The 23,496-nt window shown below is 44.9% G+C and overlaps 1 protein-coding gene across 16 annotated transcripts in view; it reads right to left on the bottom strand.

Moving 5' to 3' along the window:
- RALGPS1 (Ral GEF with PH domain and SH3 binding motif 1) overlaps positions 1-23,496 on the bottom strand; it is a 265,526-nt gene that overhangs the window by 156,940 nt on the left and 85,090 nt on the right. For all 16 annotated transcript variants that reach the window (XR_013759595.1, XM_079112919.1, XM_079112914.1 and 13 more), the window contains exon 5: positions 8,218-8,301. Coding sequence is in view for 15 of the 16 variants with exons in the window: in XM_079112919.1 (XP_078969045.1) it covers positions 8,218-8,301 (84 nt within the window). In the remaining variant the exon portion in view is untranslated. The remainder of the gene's footprint in view (positions 1-8,217; positions 8,302-23,496) is intronic.

Genomic DNA, 23,496 nt, shown 5'->3' with positions numbered 1-23,496 from the left:
CAAAAGTGTATGCCAGAAGCTTTTGTTCAGAACCTCATTCACACTTGACCTCTCACATACAGCCACAGCCCCAAACCCTAGGGTCTGGTGGGAACAAGAACGTCATCTATCAGGGTAGGGCTGACTCACGGCACCTCAAGGAAACAGAGAAAGGGGTCAGCCAAGACTTGCTGGGAAATGGCTGGCTTTCTGGTCTCACTACCACACAACGTGCATGTGAAACGCAGACACCCAGAGTGCTAAGACAGCACTGCAAAGAAAGGTGGGCCAAAGGATGGGGTACGAGTGGCACAAGAAGGAAGGCAAGGAGTCTGAAACCCTACATTTTATAAGGCAAAAACATGAAGGTTGGCCCAGAGTTAACAAAGCGAGCTCACTGCTGCAATGTAGTGCGCTCTTGTAACTGAAATACTGTTACTTTTCCAAAAGAAAACAAGGAAAGAGAAACCCAGAATCACCAATTTGCCTTTCATATTAAGCAGGAGTATTATAGAAATGTTTTCTCAGTGTAATGATCTGTGGTTGCCTCCAGGACACGCCTGGGTTTCCACAGAATCATTTTTTCCATGGATTCGTCAAAATTAAGTTCAGACTCAAATGTTTACCAGCCACTTATGGAAGAAAGTGTTTCTGGATAGCAAGCAGTGAGCCCATAACCTTGTATGTGAGTATGTACGTTCTTCTATGCCACATAATCTCAAGTGTGATACTTCATATGTAAAATTTAATAGATTCCTACATGCCAAAACCTCACACATTTTTCTAGCATAATTATGGGAGGTGGCAGGGTTGACTTCAGATCTGCAGCACAGAGTGTGGAGGGGCAGTTCCAAGTCAACAGTGTGATTCAACAGAGCTCCCTGAAGCCCCACTGGGTGCAGGAGTCTAGACTAGAATGTAGGTTTCTGATGCATGATGTGGAGCATGTTCAGACTGGCTTTTTTCACTTAAGATTCATCTCTATTTTTAAATTTTATTGTCTATTTATTTATTTGGTGCCTGGAATTGAACCCAAAGGCACTTAACCACTGAGCCGCATCCCCAGCCCTTTCTATTTTTTATTTTGAGACAGGGTTAACGCACAATCCTCCTCCCTCAACCTCCCGAATCGCTGGGATTCTATCTGTATTTATACATGACTTGATCACTTATTCCAGTTTTTTAGATGAACACTATGCCTCTGTATATGGATTCAACACCATTGGCTTACCCATTCATCTAATGAAGGACATCTCAATTACTTCCAGTTTTTGACAACTTGAATAAAATTGCTGTAAATATTTGTGCTTTTATGCATGCACATGCACATGTGTATGTGTGTATAAGCTTTCAACTCATCTGGATAAAATACCTAGGGGTGCAACATCTGCCCTGTTGCATTCCCACCAATAATGCACGAGAGTTCATGCTGCTCCAGAGCCTGGCCAACAACTGGCATTTTCAGCTTTTCTGCATTTGAGGCACTCTAACAGGTGTGTGGGATTTTGCTTTTCCCCAATGATAAATAATACTGAGCATCTTTTCCTACGTTTACTTGCCACCTGGATATCTTCTTAATGAGGTATCTGTTGAGATCTTTTGCCTGTTTTTAATTGGGCCATTTTCATATTGTTGAGCTTTCAGAGTATGATTTGGACACAAGTCCTTTATCAGATATATATTTTGAAAATATTTTCTCTCAGTGCCTGGTTTGTCTTTTAATTATCTTAACCATGTCTTTTGAAGAATGAAAAATCTAATTTAATACAGTTCCCATCAATTTTTTCTTTCATGGATTGTGCTTTTGGTTCCATCATCAAACCCCAAAAATAGGTTTTTTCTTCTGTTTTCCCCTGTGAGTTTTATAGTTTTGCCTTTCACATTTAGTCCTAAGATGGATTTTGAGTTAATTTTTATGAAAGGGTCTTAGGTCTCTGTCTAGATGCATTTACACACGTGCACACACGTTGCTCCAGCACTATTTGTTGAAAAATTATCCTTTCTCTAGTGTATGTCTTTATACCTTTATGAAATTTCAACTGATTCTATTTGTGAAGGCTACTTCTAGGACTGATATTCCATTCCCCTGACCTACGTGCCTATTCTTTTGCCAATAAGAAGTCCTCTAACTTTGTTCTTTTTCAGCATTGTGTTTATTATTCTAGGCCTTTATCCTTTCCATGCCACCTTTAGAATAAGTGTGTTACTATTTATAAAGTAGCTTTGTAGGATTTTTATTGGAATTACACTGAATCTATATATTAAGTAAGAAAGAACTGACATTGACAATAATGTCTTTTGATCCATGATGATAGAATATTTTCCCATTTATTTTTTATTTATTTATTTATTTTGTTTTTTTTGCGGTGCTGGGGATCGAATCCAGGGCCTTGTGCTTGCAAGCCAAGCACTCTATCAACTGAGCTATCTCCCCAGCCCCTTCCCATTTATTTAGATCTACTTTCTTTTATCAGTGTTTTATAGTTTTCCAAATGTAAACCTATACATATTTTGTTACATAAATACCTAAGTTTCTTTTTGTTTTTGGTGCTACTACAAATGTTTTTTTTTTTTTTTTTCTAAATTTCAAATTCCAATTCTTTATTACTGGTATATAGGAAAGCATATTGACCTTGTGTCTTGCAACTTTTGCTTATTTGCTCATTAATTTGCTTATTAATTCAGGTTGGGGGATGTTATATAGACTAATTTTGGAATTTTCCATATAGATAGTCATGTCAACTATGAATAAAGACAGTTTGATTTCTTTCTTTCCAATTCATATGTCTTTTATTCATTTATTTTTCTTGTCTTACTGACTAACCAGGACTTCTAGTACAATGTTGAATAGAATGGCAAGAGAGCACATCTGGTCTTGTTCCCAATCCTTGGAGGAAAGTGTCCAGGGTCTCACATTGAGAATAATTTAGGCTAAAGGAGTTTTTATAAATGTTCTTTATCAAGTTAATGAAATGCTCTTCTATTCCTAATATGCTGATTTTTAAAAAATTGTGACCAAAAATTGGACTTCATCAAAGATTTTTTAAGGTCAATGATTTTTCTTTTTTAGATTAATAATACATTACATTAATTGACTTGCAAATGTTTGAACCGGTTGTGGATACATGGAATATATCCCCCTTTGTCATAGTGCAAATAAGCTTTCAGTACACATAAATTATTACTATAATGAGAGTTGCTTTGGTGATATAGCTAACACTGGAGTTCAACTGCTGGGGACTTAAACATCCCCTGGGAAATCCCACAGAGGTATTACAGATGAATGAAAGCAGAATACTTAAGAATACAAAGAGCTTTATTTAATGAATCACAAATAAAAACAATCAAAGCATATGGCAAAAGGGAAAAAAAACAAACAAGAAAAATCCGGGTTTAAGAAAAAATATTATTTTTTCTTATTGTGATTTTTTTTTCTTTTTTTTAAAGAAACCAGGAGTTAGAAGGGATCTTAGAGTTCCACCCTTTCTTTGCCACACCACTGGATGCTGTTCTACAGTAACCATGACTAAGCCCTTGTCTGGCTTCTGCTTGAGCCTCCACAGTTAGGAGAGAGCCAACTGCCTCTTACTTCTGGCCCCTGCACTTGACCATCAGGCCCTATAGGGCTGATCTAGCCCCTCAGTAAGAACCCCACAGTTATTTACACACCTCACTGACTCCTCCCTGAGCGTTCTCACTCCTTTGCCCTTCTCTTGATCCTCTCACCCTTCTGGCCACAGTGACACTTACATGCTCCTGTGTGACACTGGTGTCCTGTGTGAGGCACTCAGGACTGAACATAAAGCAGAGGAGAACAGGATTACTTCACCTATGAGAACTTCTCAACAGAGAAAAGCTGACAATGCCAGACCTGGAGCAAGGCCAACTCTCATGTGGTGGTGTTGGGGATGCAAGAGGGGAAAGATGTGGTCCAGCAATTGCACTCCTAGGTATTTACTCAGATGATTTGAAAACTTATACAACATGCACATACACATGTGCACACACACACAAGTGCAGAAATGTTCACAGCAACTTATTCAAATTGTCAAAAACTGAAAGTAACTGAGATGTCCTGAGGGTAAGCCAATCATGATGAACACATACAGTGACATAGTGTTCATGTAAAAAATTCGGAATGAGTTATCAAGTCATATAAAGAGAGATGAGTCTTAAGGACATATTGCAAAGTGAAAAAAGCCACTCTGAACAGGCTATATGTATGTTTCCTTTTCCTTTCTGTCTTCCTTTCTTTTCACTATCTGGAAAAGATAAACCAATAGAGATGCTAAGCAGATCAGGATCTGGGTCACTGCTTCCTCTCCACCACAAATCCCACCTTCTTCCTTAGGCCTCTTCCACATCACCACCAACCACAGCCTCATGCCCCTGGACCACTTCGGCTGCAGCAGCCATTGCCCCTACCGCTTCCATCACCTCCTCCTTCCTGATTACCTGGAGGTGCTTGACAGCAGAAAGCTACACTCCAGACTTGGCCACAGTCTTTAAATCTAGTCCTTCTCTTCTCCCTGACCTCACTGTGCCAGACCCTCCCTCTCAGCATCCTCTGGAGTCCTCAGCAGCCCTCTTCCTTGGTGTCATTTTCCTTAGGTAGACCCACCCCCTATCAGTTGTCACTTCAGCCCTTTCTTTGCCAGTACTTGAAATTCTGATTTTCCCTGGTCCTTCTAGACATTCCGGCTGCCGGCCTCTGTGTGTGCACAAATGGATCCAGCCACGTGCCTCTGTGCTCCCACTCTTAGGCTGTGAAGGTCAATTACAGAAGACCACCTGCCTACATGCCCAGGGACACTGTAAAAGTCACAACTTCTACTGTGCCACAGTCAGTGCCCCAGAGTCTTTCCATATCGGCTCTCCCTCCTTTACCGTGGAGTGGGTTTTCCAAACTTTCCCACCCTCTGCTTCCCCCTTTTCCTCCTGTTTCCCTGAAGAAGAGAGGCCACAGTGCCTACTTGTGCCACACCTATAGCTGGGCTGGCAACAGTGTCTGGCCCTTCTGGGGTACCTCTCACCCCAAGAGTCCCAGACTCAGCCTCTTCCACCTTCTCTGAGAGATACTTCATCAGGGATTCCTTCTCCTTGTCTTTCCTCGTCTCCTGGATTCGTCCATTCAAAACATGAAACTCCTAAAGACTGCCCAGTTAGAAGAAGAAACACAGGACCACCTCCCTGGACTTGTTTTACCCTCAGCCATCTCCTCCTCATCTCTGCTTTTGGAGTTACTGTTGCCGGGATCACCCACACCTGCTCTCTCTGCTGCCGCCATCTCCTCCCACTCAGCCTGCTACAATTCCAACAAAACTGTCTTCCTGTGTCACTAGCAGGCCCTCAATGCCAGGTTCCAAGGCCTCTTCTCCAGCTGACTTAGGTGGCCCATGCTGCGGCACTGTCTCACTCTCAAAACTGATTTTCATGCTGCCCTTCCAGGGTGGTCCTCCTGCTCCCAGCCACCCTTTCTTAGCCGCCTGTGCTGCCCCCTGTCCTCGGCTCATCCACAAACACCAATAGTCCTCACATTCACGCTTGGGCCTCTGTTTCTTCCAATTTCCTCTTCATCTTTTCCAAAATTCTCAGCATCCCCAGGACATTGTCCCTGCATTCATGCCTACACTTGTGCCCCAGTCTCTAGTTTGGCCTCGATCTTTCTTTGAGCTCAGCGCTCCCACAACCCTTCCCGTGAATTGTTTCCTGTGTGACAAATACTGGGCTAAACACTTTACTCCCATGATTCTCATTTAATCTTCAAAAAATAGTCAAAACACTTCCTGAGGAAGATGAGATCACAGAGGCCAAAAGCCAGCCCACAACTATACAGCCAATAAGTTGTGGAACTAAGACACAAACCAAGGTCAGATCTATTTGATTCTCTGAGACCCCTAAAGTGACCTCACATGCATTTTAGTGCAGCAATCAACCTGCCAAAATTACATGCAAATGCATGTGTCTGCACACTTTCTGGGAACAGGTTCTTATGTGATACTGTCAGATTCTCACAAGAATCCATGACCCAAAAAAGATGGAGAACATCTCTGCTGTAGGAGAACTCACTGAGGTCAAGCCCCCAGTGAACATGGCAGAGCTCTTCCATCTAGCCGCTATGAACAAATCCCAAGAGACTCAGGTACTGGGTGAGCAGGAGAGCCGATCAGGACACTGGCCACTGGGTTTCTGGCTTGGCCGCAAGGAGCCTCAATCCCTGGCAACCTCCTTCCAATCAGCTGATCTTCACATTGTCCTTTTCTTCCCTCTAAAACATCTGGACATCTACTTGGTGCCAGACACTATGCTAAAAGCTCTTCATACACCATTTCATTCCATCTTGATAACAACTGTGCAACAGGAAGACTATCATTCTCAGTTACAGATGAGGAAACTAAGGCTCTGAGAGGGCAGCGACCTGCCTCCTCTGACCTGGAGTCCTGTCCTCACATGAAAAAGGCCCACCAGGAAGGGACGCCAATGAGTTCATCTCCAGGGGCTGCTCCAGGGGCTGGGGATATAGCTCAGTTGGTAGAGTATTTGCCTCACAAGCAGAAGGCCTTGAGTTCAATCCCTGGCACTGCCAAAAAAAAAAAAAAAAAAACTACCCCAGTGGCTGACCGGCCTGACCTCTGGTCAATGTTCTAACCAGGGCCATCACCAGGATGGCTGACAAGCTGGCAGGAAGACTATTTCCTTGAGAAAATGCAACTTCTGGCTTGTTTTCACCACCACTCAGTCATGAGATGAACATGATGCAATTGTTCACAGAACAAGCCTGCACCCCCTTTGCAAGCCAACTTGGCATCTGCATGCAAAGCAGATTGCATCAGAATTCCAACAGCCTCTCCTGCAGGAGTTCTGTGGCTGGTCAGAGTAGGGGACTGAGCTGGCCCCCAGTCAAGTTGTTTTGCTGGGGAAACTGAATCCCCTGATAGTTTGTGCACATCTGTTTTCTTAGGACTAAGTTCAATTGAAAAGGAAAAGATTTTCAAAAGAAAGAGAAAAGAAGCAAAAGGTTTTGGAAATTCTTTTTTCAAAATAAAAGATGTGTAGCTCTTAGTCCAGCTGCATCTAGGCCTTTCTTGGCTCTTATTATATCTCACTAAAGAACACCACCACGGTCCACTCCAGCCCTGATCTTCAGATGATAAGTCGGTGCCTCTTTAAGGTTCCCACTGTGCTCATGTGGATGCCAAGGCTGGGGAGGGCTGGAGAAGCTGAGCAACAGTGATGCACAGGACCAGGCATTTCTGAGAAAGAAGGCCCAGCTGGAGCCAAGGCCCCAAGGGAACACAGGCCCCATCACCCAGAGGACCAATCACACACATTATGCAACCTCTAGGCCACTGTTCTCATTTGAAACCAGAAAAACAAAAATGAAGAAGAAAAATTGTCAATAGCACCACTTGGGGGTTTGGTGTATGCAAAGGGAGTCTTCATACCTAGAGCAAAGGCTGTGCTCCATCAAGTCAGTTGGAATAGTATGGGGCCAGTGAATACGGATTCAAAGAAGTTCAACTCAAAACTGTTTCCTGAGCACCCCATTCACTGGTTCTACTGAAGGTCTAATACCTACCTGCCTGACACTGGGCAAGGCAGGGGCAGGGGATAGATATGGTGATGAGCAAGACATGCATGGTACCTGTCCTGTGAAACTCAATGTCCAGAATGAGGACAGATGGGTGAAGCACCACATGGAGAAGTACACAGTGTGATGAGGGAATGGACGACAGGGAAATCTCTGATAGGCTGGGGACTCAAGGGACAGGTCCCGAAGGAAGTATCATTCAGGCTAAGGTCTGACTGAGAGTGAACATGAAGGAAGAGTTCTGGGCTGACAGCACAGCACACAGGGGCACCTGTAGGACAGAGATGTGGTGCACTGGGCAAGAGACGCAGGCCAGGATGGTGGAACCTTAAGAGGGAGGGACAAGAGGTGAGGCTGGAGAGTGGCAGAGGCTAGACCCCCAACAGGACCTCTCAGAGCACGATAAGGTGCTGGAACCTTAGCTTATGTGGAATTGAAGCCCCTGAAGTGACATAAGCATAGGAAAGGTGTGTTCAGTCCCACCCGCTTTGCGAACAGGGCTGTAATGGTGCGAGTGGGTGAAGATAGGCAAGTCTGGGGGAAGGGTTTGGACCTGGGATCAGGTGCCTCAAAGCGAACCCTGGTGGGGCTGCAGCCAGGGACAACAGACTGCCTCTGGACAGGCACACGCAAGGGCAGTTGCTTACCTGGTTAAACCTCCGGGTGAAGGCCACGACATTGGGGGCGAGACTGTGTTTCTCCTTCTTACTCCATCCACAGCTGGCTAGTTCCTAGAAAGCACAGAGTCCAATTCAACAGGATTCTACTCGTAATGCAAAACCCACCACATCAAATGGAAAGGTCAGGGGAGCTGAAGACCTGGTTACTCTCACCTTCACCAGGTGGGGGAGGAAGGCAGGGTCTGCAGGAGGAAGTGCCTGCAGGGACTGCCAGAGGTGAGGAGGAAATGCAGAATACTTTCCTTCCACAACTTTGGCCACATTTCCCAGGATTTCTATGCCAAAATATTCTTTTATTATTTTTATTTTTTAGTGCATTGTAGTTAGGTATAATAGTGGGGTTCACTGTAACATATTCATACATGCAAATAACACAATTTGCTCCATTTCATTTCCCAGTACTTCCCTTTTCCTCTCCTTCTGATTCCCCTTCCTCTACCCTACTGGTCTTCCTTATATTTACTTACTTTGTAAAAAACTGGTATGTTACATATTAAAAGTAGGATCCATTGTGATATATTTATACATGAACAGAGCATAATTTAGGCAATTTCATCTGCAGTTCCTCTGATACTTGCATTCTAATGTTTATAGCAGCACAGTTCACAAGTATCCTCAACAGATGAATGGATAAAGAAAATGTAGTATACATATACCAATGGGGTATTACTCAGCCATAAAGAAAAATGAAATTGTCATTTGCTGGTAAATGGATGGAACTACAAACATCGGGCTAAGTGAAATAAGCCAGATGAAGAAATCAAGAACAGAAGAACATTTCCTCTCATAAGTGGAAGCAAAAGAAATAAGAAATTTTTAAAGGGGGCGGGGGGGATCTCCTGAAAACAGAACAGAGAACAGTAGAGGAAAGAGACAGAGGGGAGGGAGGAGGAAAGGGAAGGAACAGCAGAACCAAACTGACTAAATCACACTATATGCATGTATGAATATGCCAAAATATTCTTTTTTAAAAAATATGTTGGCTGCTTACTTTTCTTTATACCATTGTTTTATTTACTTATTTGCATGTGGTGCTGAGGATCGAACCCAGGTTCTCACATATGCCAGGCAAATGCTCTACCACTGAGCTACACCCCTAGCTCCCAAAATATTCCGAACCCCACCACTGCACTCTGCCAGCCTCTCTGGGGCCAAGAGTTCTTTCTTAATGGGGACACAAACATTTTCACTAGCAGGACTTCAGATGTAGAGTGCATCCAGGACCCCAGGCTAACTTAAAACTGAAATCCAGCTGAGGCTCTCAGATCTTTGGCCAATACAACAACCTCCATCCCTGGAGTCGGGTGAAATCCTAGTCCAAGCCCACCACCACCAGAAGAACTTCCAGGACTGCCCGGGCTTCCTTTCGGAAGTTGATCCCTCCCATTTCATAACTCCAAAGGGACAGAAGGGAAGGTTCCCTTCAGTGTCTTTTCAGGGGCTTTGGCCCCTACTTTTCCAGCAGGTTTAGCATCATAATTTGAAGAATTAAATTAACTACATTTATTTATCAGTAAGGCTGGTTCCTACCTGGAGATAACAGAAGTAATCTAATGGGGTTACTTGGGGTATTTAAAAGGACCAAGGCAAAGCCATTATCCAAAGACCATTCCCAAGTTGTGCTTGACAGAGAACAGAGGAAAAATAAATGCTAGATTTCTCTATCCTGAGTTCCAAGACTTCCTGTTAATTCATATCAGGTCTCAATGTTATTAGTATCTTTTTTTTTTTCCCAGCCACACAGCTGGAACTTTTTAAGATTTTTAGTGAGAGTCAGCTACCCACTAGCTGGAACAGAGGCAGATCAGGAAGGTCAGGGTGGGCAGTGGGAATGGGCCAGAGACAAAACCGCTGACTGGGCTGTTACGCCTCATCAAATGCATCTCAGGGCCCAGGGGTAAGCCACAGATAGTAGCCTGCAGAAGGTGGCCAACGTTACTGGGCAGCTCTGGCTACAAAATGGATGAGCTGGGCGTGGGAACACATTGGAACCAACCAGGAGAAGCTATCACAGGCCTCCTTGTGGCCTGCCTTGCATCTGTCACAGCCTTCACAGAAACCCCACAGGAGAGAACACAACCAACCAGACCCTACCAACTCCTCACACCCTCCAATGTGGACCCCAGGTAAGAGTAATGACAGTGATATTAATTAATGCCACCACTTAGCAAGAATTCCCTTACCCTACATGGTAGGTGCTGGACTAGGCATGTCACTATGTTTCCCACATGAGTCTCACCACACCCATTTTAACAAATGGGGAAAAGCGGCTCAGTGTTCGTTCTCCTGAATAAACACTTCTCAAAATCAGACGAGTGTCTCTTGGAGATGTAGGATTTACCTCTGTTTATTTCCTTGTCTAAACTGTGTATTTGACCTGCCTCCGTTGCATTTACCCACACCATTAAACACACCTGAATTGTTTGCAGTTGTATGTTAACACTCCTTTCACGTTTGTCTATCAGGACAAGGTCTCTCCCTCCGTGGATTCCAAAGCCAGGGCTGGAAAGTATGGTTATGCTCATCAAATATAAAACCCAGCTCCCTAAATTGGTGTTCAAGTCTGTGGTGTGGTTATTGCTCAATTTCTAACTGAGAGTTGCCTTCCATATTTTCTTGAAATTTTTAAAAACAGCAGAAGGGGTGTGTGTGTGTATATGTGTGGGTGTATAACACATTTAATTCAGAGTCTGTGACTTATTTCCACAACACAACAAACTTTTTTCTGACACCTGTCCAACCACTTAGACCCAGGTCAGATTCTGCCTGCACACACATCCAGCAGCATGATGCGGACATTCTCAGAACGTTCACATTCTGGTCTGTGGATTCCAATCCAGTGCTGGAAGAATGGGTTATACTAATCAAATATAAAGGCTGCCTCCCCTTCGCAGGGCACACTGCCACAAAGTAGCGAGGGAGGCATTCAGTCTCAGCCCAGTGCCAAACACCTCCTTCACTAGTCACAGGCCTACCACTGTCTTTATTAACAAGATCTATTATTATTCTCTACCTCTGTCACATAGATAGAAGCCAAGCAGGAACTTTATCCTCCTGAGTTTATTGATTTGGATGTTTCTAAGACCCTGATTCAAACACAGCAGTTTTTCCCAAGAATTCCCTGAGGAACCTGGTGCACTGAAGACAGGCACATCTACAATTAAAACCTCAGCAACACGAAGCATTGTGCTCGAGAGGTGCTGGGACAAAGGCCTTGGAGTCCAAAGGCTTGTTCTGGATCCCAGTCCTTCCACTTATTTTCTGGGCTTGAGTTGCATCACTGAGGAAAATGACTGCAAGACTGCAGTGGCTGAGGAAGGTGGTGGCAGGTGGGCACAGGGCCTGGCTGGCCGTGGATACTCACGCAGCATTGGTTGAATGAATGAGGTCTGAGTGGTCCACAGTGTTGAACCTCCAAATGCAGTTCAGGAGACTTATCAAGATGTCAGAAGAAATGAGACCATTCTATCTGCATTAAACCAAGGTTCTGGCCCAGCCTCAATGGCACTGTTCCCCTCTGTGTTTGGCCTTATAGGATAACAAGAGATTCCATCTGTGTGAAGTGGGTTTGGAAAATGTGAAGTAATAGAACAAAACTTGCAGTCACAATAATGCCTTAAAAAAGAAGGCTATGCTATGGAACTGATGGTAACTATGGTGGGCTGAGGCTGGGAAGGCCTGAGGCTCTGCATCCTGATGAGCAGTGGCGGCTGCCCCAGGCCCATGCACTTCCCTACCCAGGGCCACAGTCCCACCCACCTGGGCTGCCCTGCCTCAGAGTTCTTGCCCCTGGCTGTCAGGTTCTGGGACCTCTCCTCCGTCACACGATGTTTCCCCAGGTTCATCAGGGAAAAGAGAATCTGTGAGAAGAAAATTTCCTGCCACTAAACTTAACAATTTTCCCAGCCTCGCTCTGGCTTCCCTCCCAAGCAGGACCCACTTGCTGGTGGTCCCCTTCCACCACTCCACCCTCCCAGAGGCACTGCCATGCCTTGGACCTCCTCCTCTCCAGCACCTGCTTCATGCCAGCATCTTAGTGGACAATAGGAAGACTCCCTTCCCAGACGCACCTCTCCTCCAGCTCCTGCTCTTCCTTCTCCAGGGGACAATTTCTCACACCCTCTTCCCTCTACCACCTGCCTTCGCTACCCCTGCTCATCTGAACATGCTCTGAAGCGAAGACAACTTTCTGAATGGGAAACTGCAGCCCCTGCAAAGGCCCTCCGGCCCCCTCTGTGCCCCCTGCTGTGTCCTCACCCCACCCTTGCACCCCATGTCCTTTTGCTTATCTTTCCACCCCAAGCCCCCACCTGGATCTGTCCAGGCTCATCTTCTACATTTCACCCTGAAGGTCACAGAAATACCCTGGCTTCAGCCATGTCCCTAGGCCCCAGGCTTCTGCCCTGAGCTATAGGCTAGGATACCCAGTTACCCCCTGGCCAGCCTCCCTCAGCACCCCACAGATTCTTCAAAACCAGCAGGCTCAGAACAAAAAGGTATCTATGCAGTTGCTTTAAATAAAAACTGGAAACATGAGATTTATTTAAACATTCAAAGGCAAATGTTTGCCAAAGAAAAATCCCTAACTGGCACAAAAACAGTCCCATCTTAACAACCCCTGAGCTTGCGCACAGGTGACATCAGGAGTCAACACTGGTCTCTGCTGACCCCACAAATCCTCTGCAGCCACGTGGCCAGGAGGCTCACCCACCAGCTGCCGCTCTGTGCTTAGTGGTCAGGGAGTCAGAAGCCTTGACGTGGCCAAGAAGGACCTGACCCTGATCGTGTCTGAAGCTGGTGAGGTCATCCCCAGAGGAGGCCTGGGATGGTGACATGTGCCCCCTGAAGACCCGCATGGCATCCAGGCTGCCAGGTCATAGGAAGCTGGGGCTGACCCACGGTCCCTCCACACATGTGCTTGATTCCAACCACAGCTTCTCCAAAGCACGTTCATTGAACATGTCCCATGGAAACCACATCACATTCAAGAAGAGTCACTAAAGCAGACCTCGGACCACCACCAGGCTGGCACCACATCACCACTGTGCCTCACAGCAACTGCTTCCTTCCTCTTCCTTCCCACCCTCTGGCAGAGGGAAAACAAAAATGAAAGATTAACTTGTGAAAATCTTCAGAAGAATTGATGGGACAATGAGAATCAAAGGAGTTCTAAAAACACCCAGGCAGAAGGTGGCCACTGAGGTGTGGGGACAGTGCCAACCAGGGGTGTCTGAACAAGGAGCAGACCTCTTGGGCCCAGCCTCTGTGGACAGGACTCACAACAGACTCAGGCCAGGCAAGCACCAAGGGGCTGGCATGTCCCTAGGGGGGTGCAGGACTCGTCCCAAGGCAGTCATCACAGCAGTCCACCTGACGCCTACACGCCCTGCCATGGAAGTGAGCAGGCAGCACAGAGCCTCCAGAGAGAGCCTCCCTCTGGGGCCTGGCAGAGGTGGCTGTGCTCTTAGGATGGAGAACTAAGGGCACAAAAGTTTAGAGAGGCCAGAGAGCAAGTGGCTGAGGAGTCAGTCGGACCTAGCCCAACACCCTGTGTTTTAGTTAGTTTTTTTGCTGCTGAGACCAAAAGATCTGACAAGAACAATCTTAGACAAGGAAAAGTTTATTTGGTGCTCATGGTTTTAGAGGTCTCAGCCCATAGATGGCCAACTCCATGGCTTTGGGTCTGAGGTGAGACAGAACATCATGACAGAAGGGTGTGGCAGAGAAAAGCAACTCAGGACCTGGCAGTCAGGGAACAGAGAGAGCTCTGCTCACCAGAGATGGAATATAAAGCCCAAAGGCACGCCCCAGGTGACCTACTTCCTCCAGCCCACCCCACCTGCCTACAGTTACCACCTAGTTAATCCATATCAGTAGATTAATATACTGATTAGGTTATAACTCTCTTAATCTAATCATTCACTTCTGAATATTTCTGCATTGTCTCACATGTGAGCTTTTGGGGGACAACTCATATCTAAGCCATAACACCATGGCTATGTGACGTGAGGCTAGTTATGAAGCCTCTATGATTTTGCTCTTGGAGAAATGGCACTGATAATGGCAACTCCCTCCTAAGGAAGTCATAAGGATTAGATGAGCTGACATTTGTGAAGTGCTCAGAACAATGGCAGGCACCTCGTAAGCACTTTTCATGTGTTTGTTATAAAACAGTGCTCATGGAAAAGGCATCACTGAGGTGGGTGGAAGCAGGGCTGAGAATTCAGGCCAGGAGAGCCTGGTGGCTGAGGAGAAGGCACCAGGCTCCAAAGCCTGGGGTGAGGGCCCAGGCCAGCCAGTGGCAACACCTGTGAGATATCTTGAGCACCTACTGCATGCCAGGAACTGTGGAACACTTCACACAAGTCATGTCAGGTTCATCCTCGGCACACGCTGGTGGTAGTTCTTCCTGTTTTCTAAACAAAATAATAAGGAACAAGCAGATGAATTGATTTGTCCAGGCCACAGAGGCCACTGACAGTGGAGGTGGTGGGAGCCATCTTCACCCAAGCCAGGACAGAGCTGAGGCCTCCACTGGGGCCCTAACCAGCACCAGCGTGGAGGAGAGCTGGGCAGCACAGGGCTAGGCAGGGGCTTCTGAGTGGTCCCACCGGGTCTGAAAAGAGCATGTGCCTCCAGCTGCACAGGCAGGGCACAGAAGACAAAGGGAGGGTAGGATCCAGAGAAAGAGCCCACCAAACTCCTTGGAGCCCTTCCTGGGGCAGAGACTCAGGGAATGTACAGCTGGTGCACAGTGAGCGTCAAATGGCCAGCGGACTCCAGGCAGGCACTTACTGAGTCTATACACACATGACAACACACACACCAGTATAACTTCTATCTGGTGGCTGAGGCTCTGAGGCTCAGAGAGACTTGTCACACATAAGGACACACAGCTAGAGCTGCCGGAGCTGGGATCCAAACCTTGGTCTGATTCCAGAATACAAGTTTGGGCTGGTGCCAGAAAAACTAAACAATCAGAGGCTGCCAATAGCTACAGGAATAAGGGGCTTCCTGGTCCTTTCAGACAATAAATTGCCAGTTTATGGATATGCTAGCTTGGAGGAACGCTTGTCTGGCTCTTTTCAGGAGCCCATCCACTGGGGGACATCCAAGGCCACTGGTTGTCCCCCGGGTATTAAATCTGAAGTTCCTAGCAGATCCTAATAGTTATTAACAAAACATGAGTGCTTTATTTGTAGTATTCACTGTCAACACAATTAAATATCCTGTTGTGCTATCCACCCCTCAATGAGGAACATTAATCAAATATGCGAGAGAGCATGTAGTTAGTCTGTGATGAAAACAGGTTTCAAAAGGGTATAACTGCTTCTGCTCATCATCTGTTTCCTGTGATAAACCCCAAACCACCTACAGTTATTGCTGTATTAAGTTCAAAATAGGTGACAAGTTCAAATGACACGTGACACCACACTTTGCCTAAGGTCACTCCTGAGACCCCCTCTGACAAAGCCCAGAAGTAAAGAGAAAACCCAAAATAGCAACGAGAATAGCAGAAGAGGGATGTACTCTCAAATGAGAGATTAACAACAGTTCTGGGTATCAGTCTGGTTTTTGACTAACTGGAAATGGAAAGTCTCAAGCTGGAAAAAGTCCAGAGGGAGCTCAGCAGTGGTGGAATCAGCTGCCCAAGGGAGCTCAGAGAAGCAGAGAGCAGAGGCTGAAAGCCAGCGAGGTCAGCACACCCACCCCCAGGAGGAAAATAGGATGGGGGAACTGCAGGGCTTCCCTTCTGGAACCCTGGATTTAAAGCTCCCCTCTTGCTGAAGGTCTGCACTCTGCAAAACCTATCCCCCACCCGTCCCGCAGTGTGGGCCACCTGTTGTGTCCTGCCTCAGCACTCAAGAGGAAGGCCAGGAGGGGACAGATCATGAACAATTACAAGCTGCTAGGCATAAGTTAAACAGCACAATGAAAGGAAAAATGAAGATAACAGAAAAATTAAGCCTAGAAGGAAAAAAATAATTCAGAGATGAAAACTTTAAAACACACAATTTTTTTTTTTATAACCAGAGATTAAACCACAGGGGTCTTCAAACACACTGAGCCACATCCCAGCCCATTTATCTTGAGACAAGGTCATTAAGTTGCTTGGGGCCTTGCCTAAGGTGCTGAGGCTGGCTTTGAACTCAAGATTCTCTTGCCCAGGGCTCCTGGGTCGCTGGGATTACAGGCATGCGTGAGGGCACCTGGCCCACACACAATTTCCATTGTACCTAGCTACTATAAGAAAAGGAGAAATGACTGAAAAATTTTTGTGAAGTACATATCTGATAAAAGATATGTATATAAATATATAAAGAACAGCTACGACTCAATAATAGGAAAACAAATAGCTCAAATTGTTTTAAAAAGTGGACCAAAGCTTTGTTGGGATGCTTTATGAAAGAGAATGCATGGAGGGCAAGTAAGCCATGAAATGACATTCAGTAGCATTAGCCCCAGGGAAAGGCAAGTCAAAGCTGCAAGATGCCACCCACACCTATTGCCATGACCTAGGAAAGCACCAGCTGATCTGCCAAGGCTGCCAAGGGTGCAGCACAACTGAGTTCCCATCTGTCACCCTGGGCATGCAAACTGGCACTGCCATCTGGGAAAGCCGTGTGGTGGTCTCTTATAAGGTTAAGCACACACCTACCCCAGGACCCAGCGTCCCGCTGGTAGGTGTTCCACAATGCAACCCATGTTCACACACAAGCTGTGTGTGTGTGCTCATGGCAGCTTTATTTCTGTTTCCAAACTGTAAACAACCCAGATGTCCATCAGTTGGTAAGGAGATAGGGGAACTGTGTCACACCCACACAGTTGAGTACTACTCAGCCATGATAAAGGGATGAAGTAGTAATGCACACACACACACAGATGCTTTCACTTTCTGCCAAAGGAAAAAGACCAGACACTAAAGTATCATGGTAATTTCATTTATACAACATTCTGGAAAAGGTAAAAACTATAGGTACAAAAGTTAGATCAATGGCTGCCAGAGACAGGATCAGCCTGTCTCCAAAGGACAAGAGGAAACTTTGGGAGTGACAAGTTCTCATCTTGACTGTAGTGTCTGCATGAGAGCACACATTCTTCAAACCCACTAAACTGTTCACCAAAAAGGGAGATTTCTGGGCTAGGGTTGTAGCTCAATGGTAGAGTGCTTGCCTCAAATGTGTGAGGCACTGGGTTTGATCCTCAGCATACATAAAAATAAATAAATAAAGGTATTGTGTCCATGTACAACTAAAAAAAAATTTTTTTAAAGGGTGATTTCTACTGGTGTGTATTAAACCTCAATAAACATGACTTTTAGAAAAAGGAGTTTGTAAAGGGGAGTCCCATGTTGACAACTGTGCAAAAGATTTAAGAACAACTAGCCAACCTGGGAGGACAAAGGCTCCTGGAGGAAGACTGGGAGGAAGCAGCAGCCTTTAAAGATACAATAGAAATTAAATTCCAAGAAAGCTCGAGGACTCAGCGAAGGGAAAAGACAACAGAGAAAAGATGATTATACTCTCCAAGAATGCCAAAAACAAGGATTCCCACTTGTGTCTATTTAAACTCTGAGTATATTTAAATACTATATATTTATCTAAATACATACTTTATATAAATTCAAATAGCATATATTTACCATAAGCTAAACGTTATATATTGCAATACTTGCCTACATTTATATATTACATATGTATATCTACCTTGTTTCAAGCAGTGAATAGATCAAAGAAAAGAGAGTCCGCAGTGCTGAATGGGAGGTCTGGTCTTTTACGTGGCCCAGGGTCCTCAGAGAATGAATTACAACCCTGGCACATGACCTGGCTTGGCACTGAGTAGAACTACACGGCCATAAAGATATCGAGTGCTGTTCATTGGCTTTCCACTTTTAGGTCCACCTAAGGAAGCTGTGGTTGCTACTGGGAATGTCAGAATGTGAGGTTCACAAGCTGATGCAAGGGACTTGGAGAAGGAGAGGAAAACACAGGGAGAGAGCAACCCAGAGACTGCATGAAGCTGGTGAGACAGGAAAGAGAGGTTTCAGAGCACCAGAGAGAATCCCAGAATAAACCGAGAGGAAAACCCTTTAGAGTTTGCCTCTGCGGAAGGGCTGGGGTGAGAGAGGGAGGCTTTCTCCATACACTCTACTATGGGTGCAGGGTACACATAATAAGCCTTCCAAAATTAAATTTTAACAGTTGAGTAAATACTTCAAAATATACAAAAATTTTTTAAGTCATAACCTGCTTATAATCTGTCATTGTCAATGTTTATAAATATAGGCAGTCCCGTATGACCACAGGTGCTCTGCAACCTTTCAGTGGAGCAATCTTGAGCAGCTGGAAAACACATGTCCCCCAGAGAGTCGCTAGGATGGGGCGAGGACACACGGGGCCTGTGGTGCACACAGAAGGCAGTGCTCACCAGGGGTTCAGGAGGCTCCCTGGGGGTGGGTGACTGCCGGGAGGTTACCTTAACCCTTCCTGGAACAAAATGGAGGGCTCCGGGGAGGGAAGAGAGGAGAAAAGGGGCCATCCAAGTGCCAGGCCCTGACCTGGGGAGGTCCCAGGCCTTGAGGAGCTTGGAGTCTGCCTCAGGGCAGTCAGACAGGAAAGCAATGAAGGGCAAGTGCACTTTCCTGCCTGTTCCCTAAGGTCGACATCCTAAGACTGTCCTAGCTCCACGCCTGAGTGGCCATCAGTGGGCTGTGCCTTTAGCTCTTTCCTGGGTGATGATGACAGTAGTACTGGTGGTGGAAGAGAAAAAGAAGGGGCAGCAGTGACGATTATGAAGCACATCTCATTCGTTTATTTTCCAAAGTTCAAGTGGGTCTTAGGAAATAACAGCAATTAACACAACAAAAATGCTCTCCCTTTCATGGTGCTCGCCTTCCACAGGCTGGAGGAGAGAGGCAATTCGTCAAATAATGATAAATTATTCAAACAAACACTGATCAGGGTGAAGGCAGGGGACATTCAGAGGGTCTCAAGGGGTTTGCCTGGCAAACTGACCTGGGCTGAAGCGTTGAGGGACCCACGCTGCAGCTGTGTGGAGGACGAGGCTCCCAGGCAACAGAAGTACCTGTGTGAGGCCCAGGTCAGCAGCGCCCCCCCGGAGCTGAGAAGAGCCAGGTGGCCAATGTGGCAAGAGCATGGTGAGAGTGGGAGGAGGGGTGCTAGGGAAGGGCAGTATGAGCAGGTAAGCATGGGGGGGTTGTTGTTGTTTTGTTTTGAGGCAAATGCTCATGGAGGAATGAGCAGAGGGATCTCCCCAGGCACACACAGGAGTTCAGGAGGTCTGACTGCCCTCCAGACACAGCAAGAGCAGCAGCAGCACCGTGCAAACCGACAAGCACTCTTTTGCTGTCCCAGCATCCAGTGTGATAACTATATGGGGTGTTGCCATGTTCTCATGTGACAGCCAGCTGGCTTGCTTGACTGCTCTTTGCAGTGCAGGGGATGGAACCCAGGCCTCAAGCATGGTAGGCAAGTGCTCTACTACTGACCCACTCCCCCAGCCCAAGAGCAATTCCTCAGTGACTTGAAACAATACCTGCTGCAGGCTGTGAGTGTGGAGAAAGGGAGGAGGCAGGCCCAGGGAGAAATGGCCTCAGAACCCCTCTCCAGATGAACCACAGGGGTGGGGAGAGCAGATGGGGACAGTCAGGGTGTACACATGGGCTGGAGGGATCAGCGAATGAGCAGAAGCAATTCATCTTTCTCGGCTTTCAGTCATGTTCATTTCTATAGAATAACAGCTCATTTACAGCCACTACTGTTTCAGCAAATCCTCAAACCACCGTCTGCTTGGAAAACATGTACTAGATTTAGAGTCATGAAGATGATGCAAATTTCCCAAACATTCCCGTTCCAGCCCTCGTCCTGTGCAACCCTGCACAATTAAAACCAGCTGTCGACGCAGGGCGGTAGCCAACTGCAACCCTGTGAACAGTCTCCATCCATGTGAGAGGGAAAGGGCACCAATTAGCAGCAGAAAGCTGTGGCCAGCAGCTCAGCCCCACCAGATTAACAAGCCGAGGCGAGACGTGGGGCCACATGTCTACTTCCACTTTCCCCCCGGGACTGTGCTCAACTCCCTTGCTCCAAAGTCTTGGGAAATTCCCCCAAATGCATCATTCAGACATTCTCTGAAACAAGGAAAGGAAAGGAAAAGGAAAGGAAAAAAAGAAAGAAAAGAAAAGGAAAGAAAGAAAGAAAGAAAGAAAGAAAGAAAGAAAGAAAGAAAGAAAGAGAAAGAAAGAAAGAAAAAGGTAGGAAGAAAGGAAGGAAGAGGGAGGAAGGGGAAGGGGGAAGAAAGAAATAAGGAAGGAATACATTGTTTTGTTTGTTTTTAATTAGGGACCTACTACTTGTTTATTATAGAAAACCTGAAAAATACAGAATGCTTAATGAAGGAAATTAAATCACCCATTAGCTAAACACCCAGAGAAAACTAACGTCTGCACTTTGGTCTACACTAATGACAATAACAAGAGTGACTAACGTGCTGAGCACTCCCTAAGTGCTCAACACAGCGCTGACCATTTCACACCCAGTCATCCACACTCACTGGATTTTCACAACCACCCCATGAGACAGGTACCACTGCTGCCCCATTTGACAGATAAAGAAACAGAAGCTTAAATGAAAGTAAGCAGGCTTGCTCAAATCCCCTGCAGCCAATGGGAGAGCCAGGATTGAACCCAAGTGTGTTGGTCTGTGGAACCAGGACCCTCAGTCACAGCACCTCCACCTCCAGGCTGTGCATTCAGGTGCCAATGTGCGCACACACAAGCTCTCTCAGTTAGTTCACACCACATCTGGGGCTTTCTAATCTACTTTTGTCCTTAATACAGTACAAACATTTTCTCACATCTGCCCCATCCTTCCTTTTCAAAATTCCTGATGCCTGCATGACACCTTGAAACAATCCCCCACATTCATCTCCTTTTGGCTTTCCTCTGAGTTTTAGGAGAAAATTTTAGCTTGTCTCTTAATTTGCTACTTCGGGGTTTTGCAAAATCTTGTTTCTGTTTTCACTGCAATTTAAGTCTGATAATCATGGTTCTCAGCAGAAGTTGACCTTTCTTAATCTTGATCCTCACAGACTACAGGGACACTCTGAACATCATGGGAAATATGAAATGAAATTTCTGGAAGCACATCATTATGAGAAAGAGTAGGTGCAGACCAATTCTGCACTGGATCAACAGAGATTTTTATGCACTGATGAAAATGTTTTTTAAAAGTATATAAGCCGGCTTCCTTTTTTGTAATTCCTTTAGCTTTTGTTTATCATGGAAAGATCTATTTCATCGTCAAATCTGAAAGTAAGTTTGCTGGGTATAAGATTCTTGGTTGGCATCTGTTTTCTTTCAGGTCTTGGTAAATGTTGTTCCAGGCACTTCTAGCTTTAGGGTCTGGATTGAAAATCTGCTGATATTCTTATTGGTTTCCCCTGAAGTAATTTGATTCTTTTCTCTCGTGGCCTTTAAAATTCTGTCTTTATTTTGGTATGTTAGGTATTTTCATAATAATGTGCTTTGGTGTGGGTCTGTTGTAATTTTGTATATTTGGAGTCCTATAAGCCTCTTGTACTTGGTTTTCCATTTCATTCCTTCAGATTTGGGAAATTTTCTGATATTATTTCATTGAATAGATTGTTCATTCCTTTGGTTGTTTCTCTAAGCCTTCCTCAATCCCAATAATTCTTAAATTTGGCCTTTTCATGATATCCCATAATTCTTGTAGATTTTGTTCATGATTTCTTACCATCTTTTCTGTTTGGTCAACTTTTGTTTTCAAGACTTTCAATATCTGAAGTTCTGTCTTCCAGGTGTTTCTATCCTATTGGTTATGCTTTCTATGGAGTTTTTAACTTGGTTATTGTTTCCTTCATTTCAAGGATTTCTGTTTGTTTTTTTTTTTTTTCAGTATCTGTACTCTTTATTGAAATGATCTCTTGCTTCCTGTATTTGCTCTTTTAACTGTTGATTGGTGCAATCATTTAATGCCTGCATTTGCTCTTTCATCTCCTTGTTTGCTTCCCTGATTGTTTTAATTATGTACATTCTGAACTCCCTTTCTGGCATTTCTTCTGCTGTGCTGTCATTGGGTTTTATTGATATAGTATCTAGAAATATTCCATGAGGAAGAGATGAAAAACAATGATGCAAATCAGCAACAAGAGGAACTAGCCTAAAGGAATGGCCAACTAAAGGAGAAACTAAATCATGTCAAAAAAGAGAAAATGAGTCAATGACTGGGAATACAAATCATATCACAATAATAACCCTGAATGTTAATGGCCTGAACTCATCAATCAAGACATAGACTGGCAGATTGGAATAAAAAGAAAATCCCAACAATAGGCTGCCTGCAAGAGACTCATCTCATAGAAAGAGATACCCATAGACTAAAGGTGAAAGGATGGGAAAAAAACATACCATGCCATGGACACAGCAAAAAAGCTAGAGTATCCATCCTCATTTCAGATAATGTGGACTTCAAGCCAAAACTAGTCCAGAAGGGATAAAGAAGGACATTACATACTGCTTAAGGAAGCATAAATCAGACAAGACATAACAATCATAAATATCTATGCCCCGAACATTGGCTCATCCATGTACGTCAACAAATCCTTCTCAATTCAGAAATCAAATAGACCACAACACAATAATACTAGGCGATTTTAACACACCTCTCTCACCGCTGGATAGATCGTCCAAACAAAAATTGAATAAAGAAACCATAGATCTCAATAACACAATCAACAATTTAGACTTAACTGACTTATATAGAATATACATCCAACGAAGAACAAATACACTTTCTTCTCGGCAGCACATGGATTCTTCTCTAAAATAGACCATGTTTTATGCCACAAAGCTACTGTTAGCAAATACAAGAAGATAGAGATACTACCTTGTATCTATCAGATCATAATGAATTGAAATTAGAAATAAATGACAGAATAAAAAACAGAAACTTCTCCAATACTTGGAGATTAAATAATACACTATTATTGATGAATGGATAACAGAAGCATCAGGAGGGAAATTTAAAAATTCTTAGAAGTAAATGAGAACAAGACACATCATATCAAAATCTCTGGGACACTATGAAAGCAGTACTGAGAGGAAGATTTATTTCATGGGGTGCATTCAACAAAAGAAGTAGAAAATCAACAAACAAATGACTTAACACTACAGCTCAAAGTCCTAGAAAAAGAAGAGCAGACTAA

This window comes from Sciurus vulgaris, assembly GCF_902686455.1.
Source record: "Sciurus vulgaris genome assembly, chromosome: 15".
Taxonomy (NCBI): Eukaryota; Metazoa; Chordata; class Mammalia; order Rodentia; family Sciuridae; genus Sciurus; species Sciurus vulgaris.
This window is presented reverse-complemented; position numbering and strand designations above follow the sequence as displayed.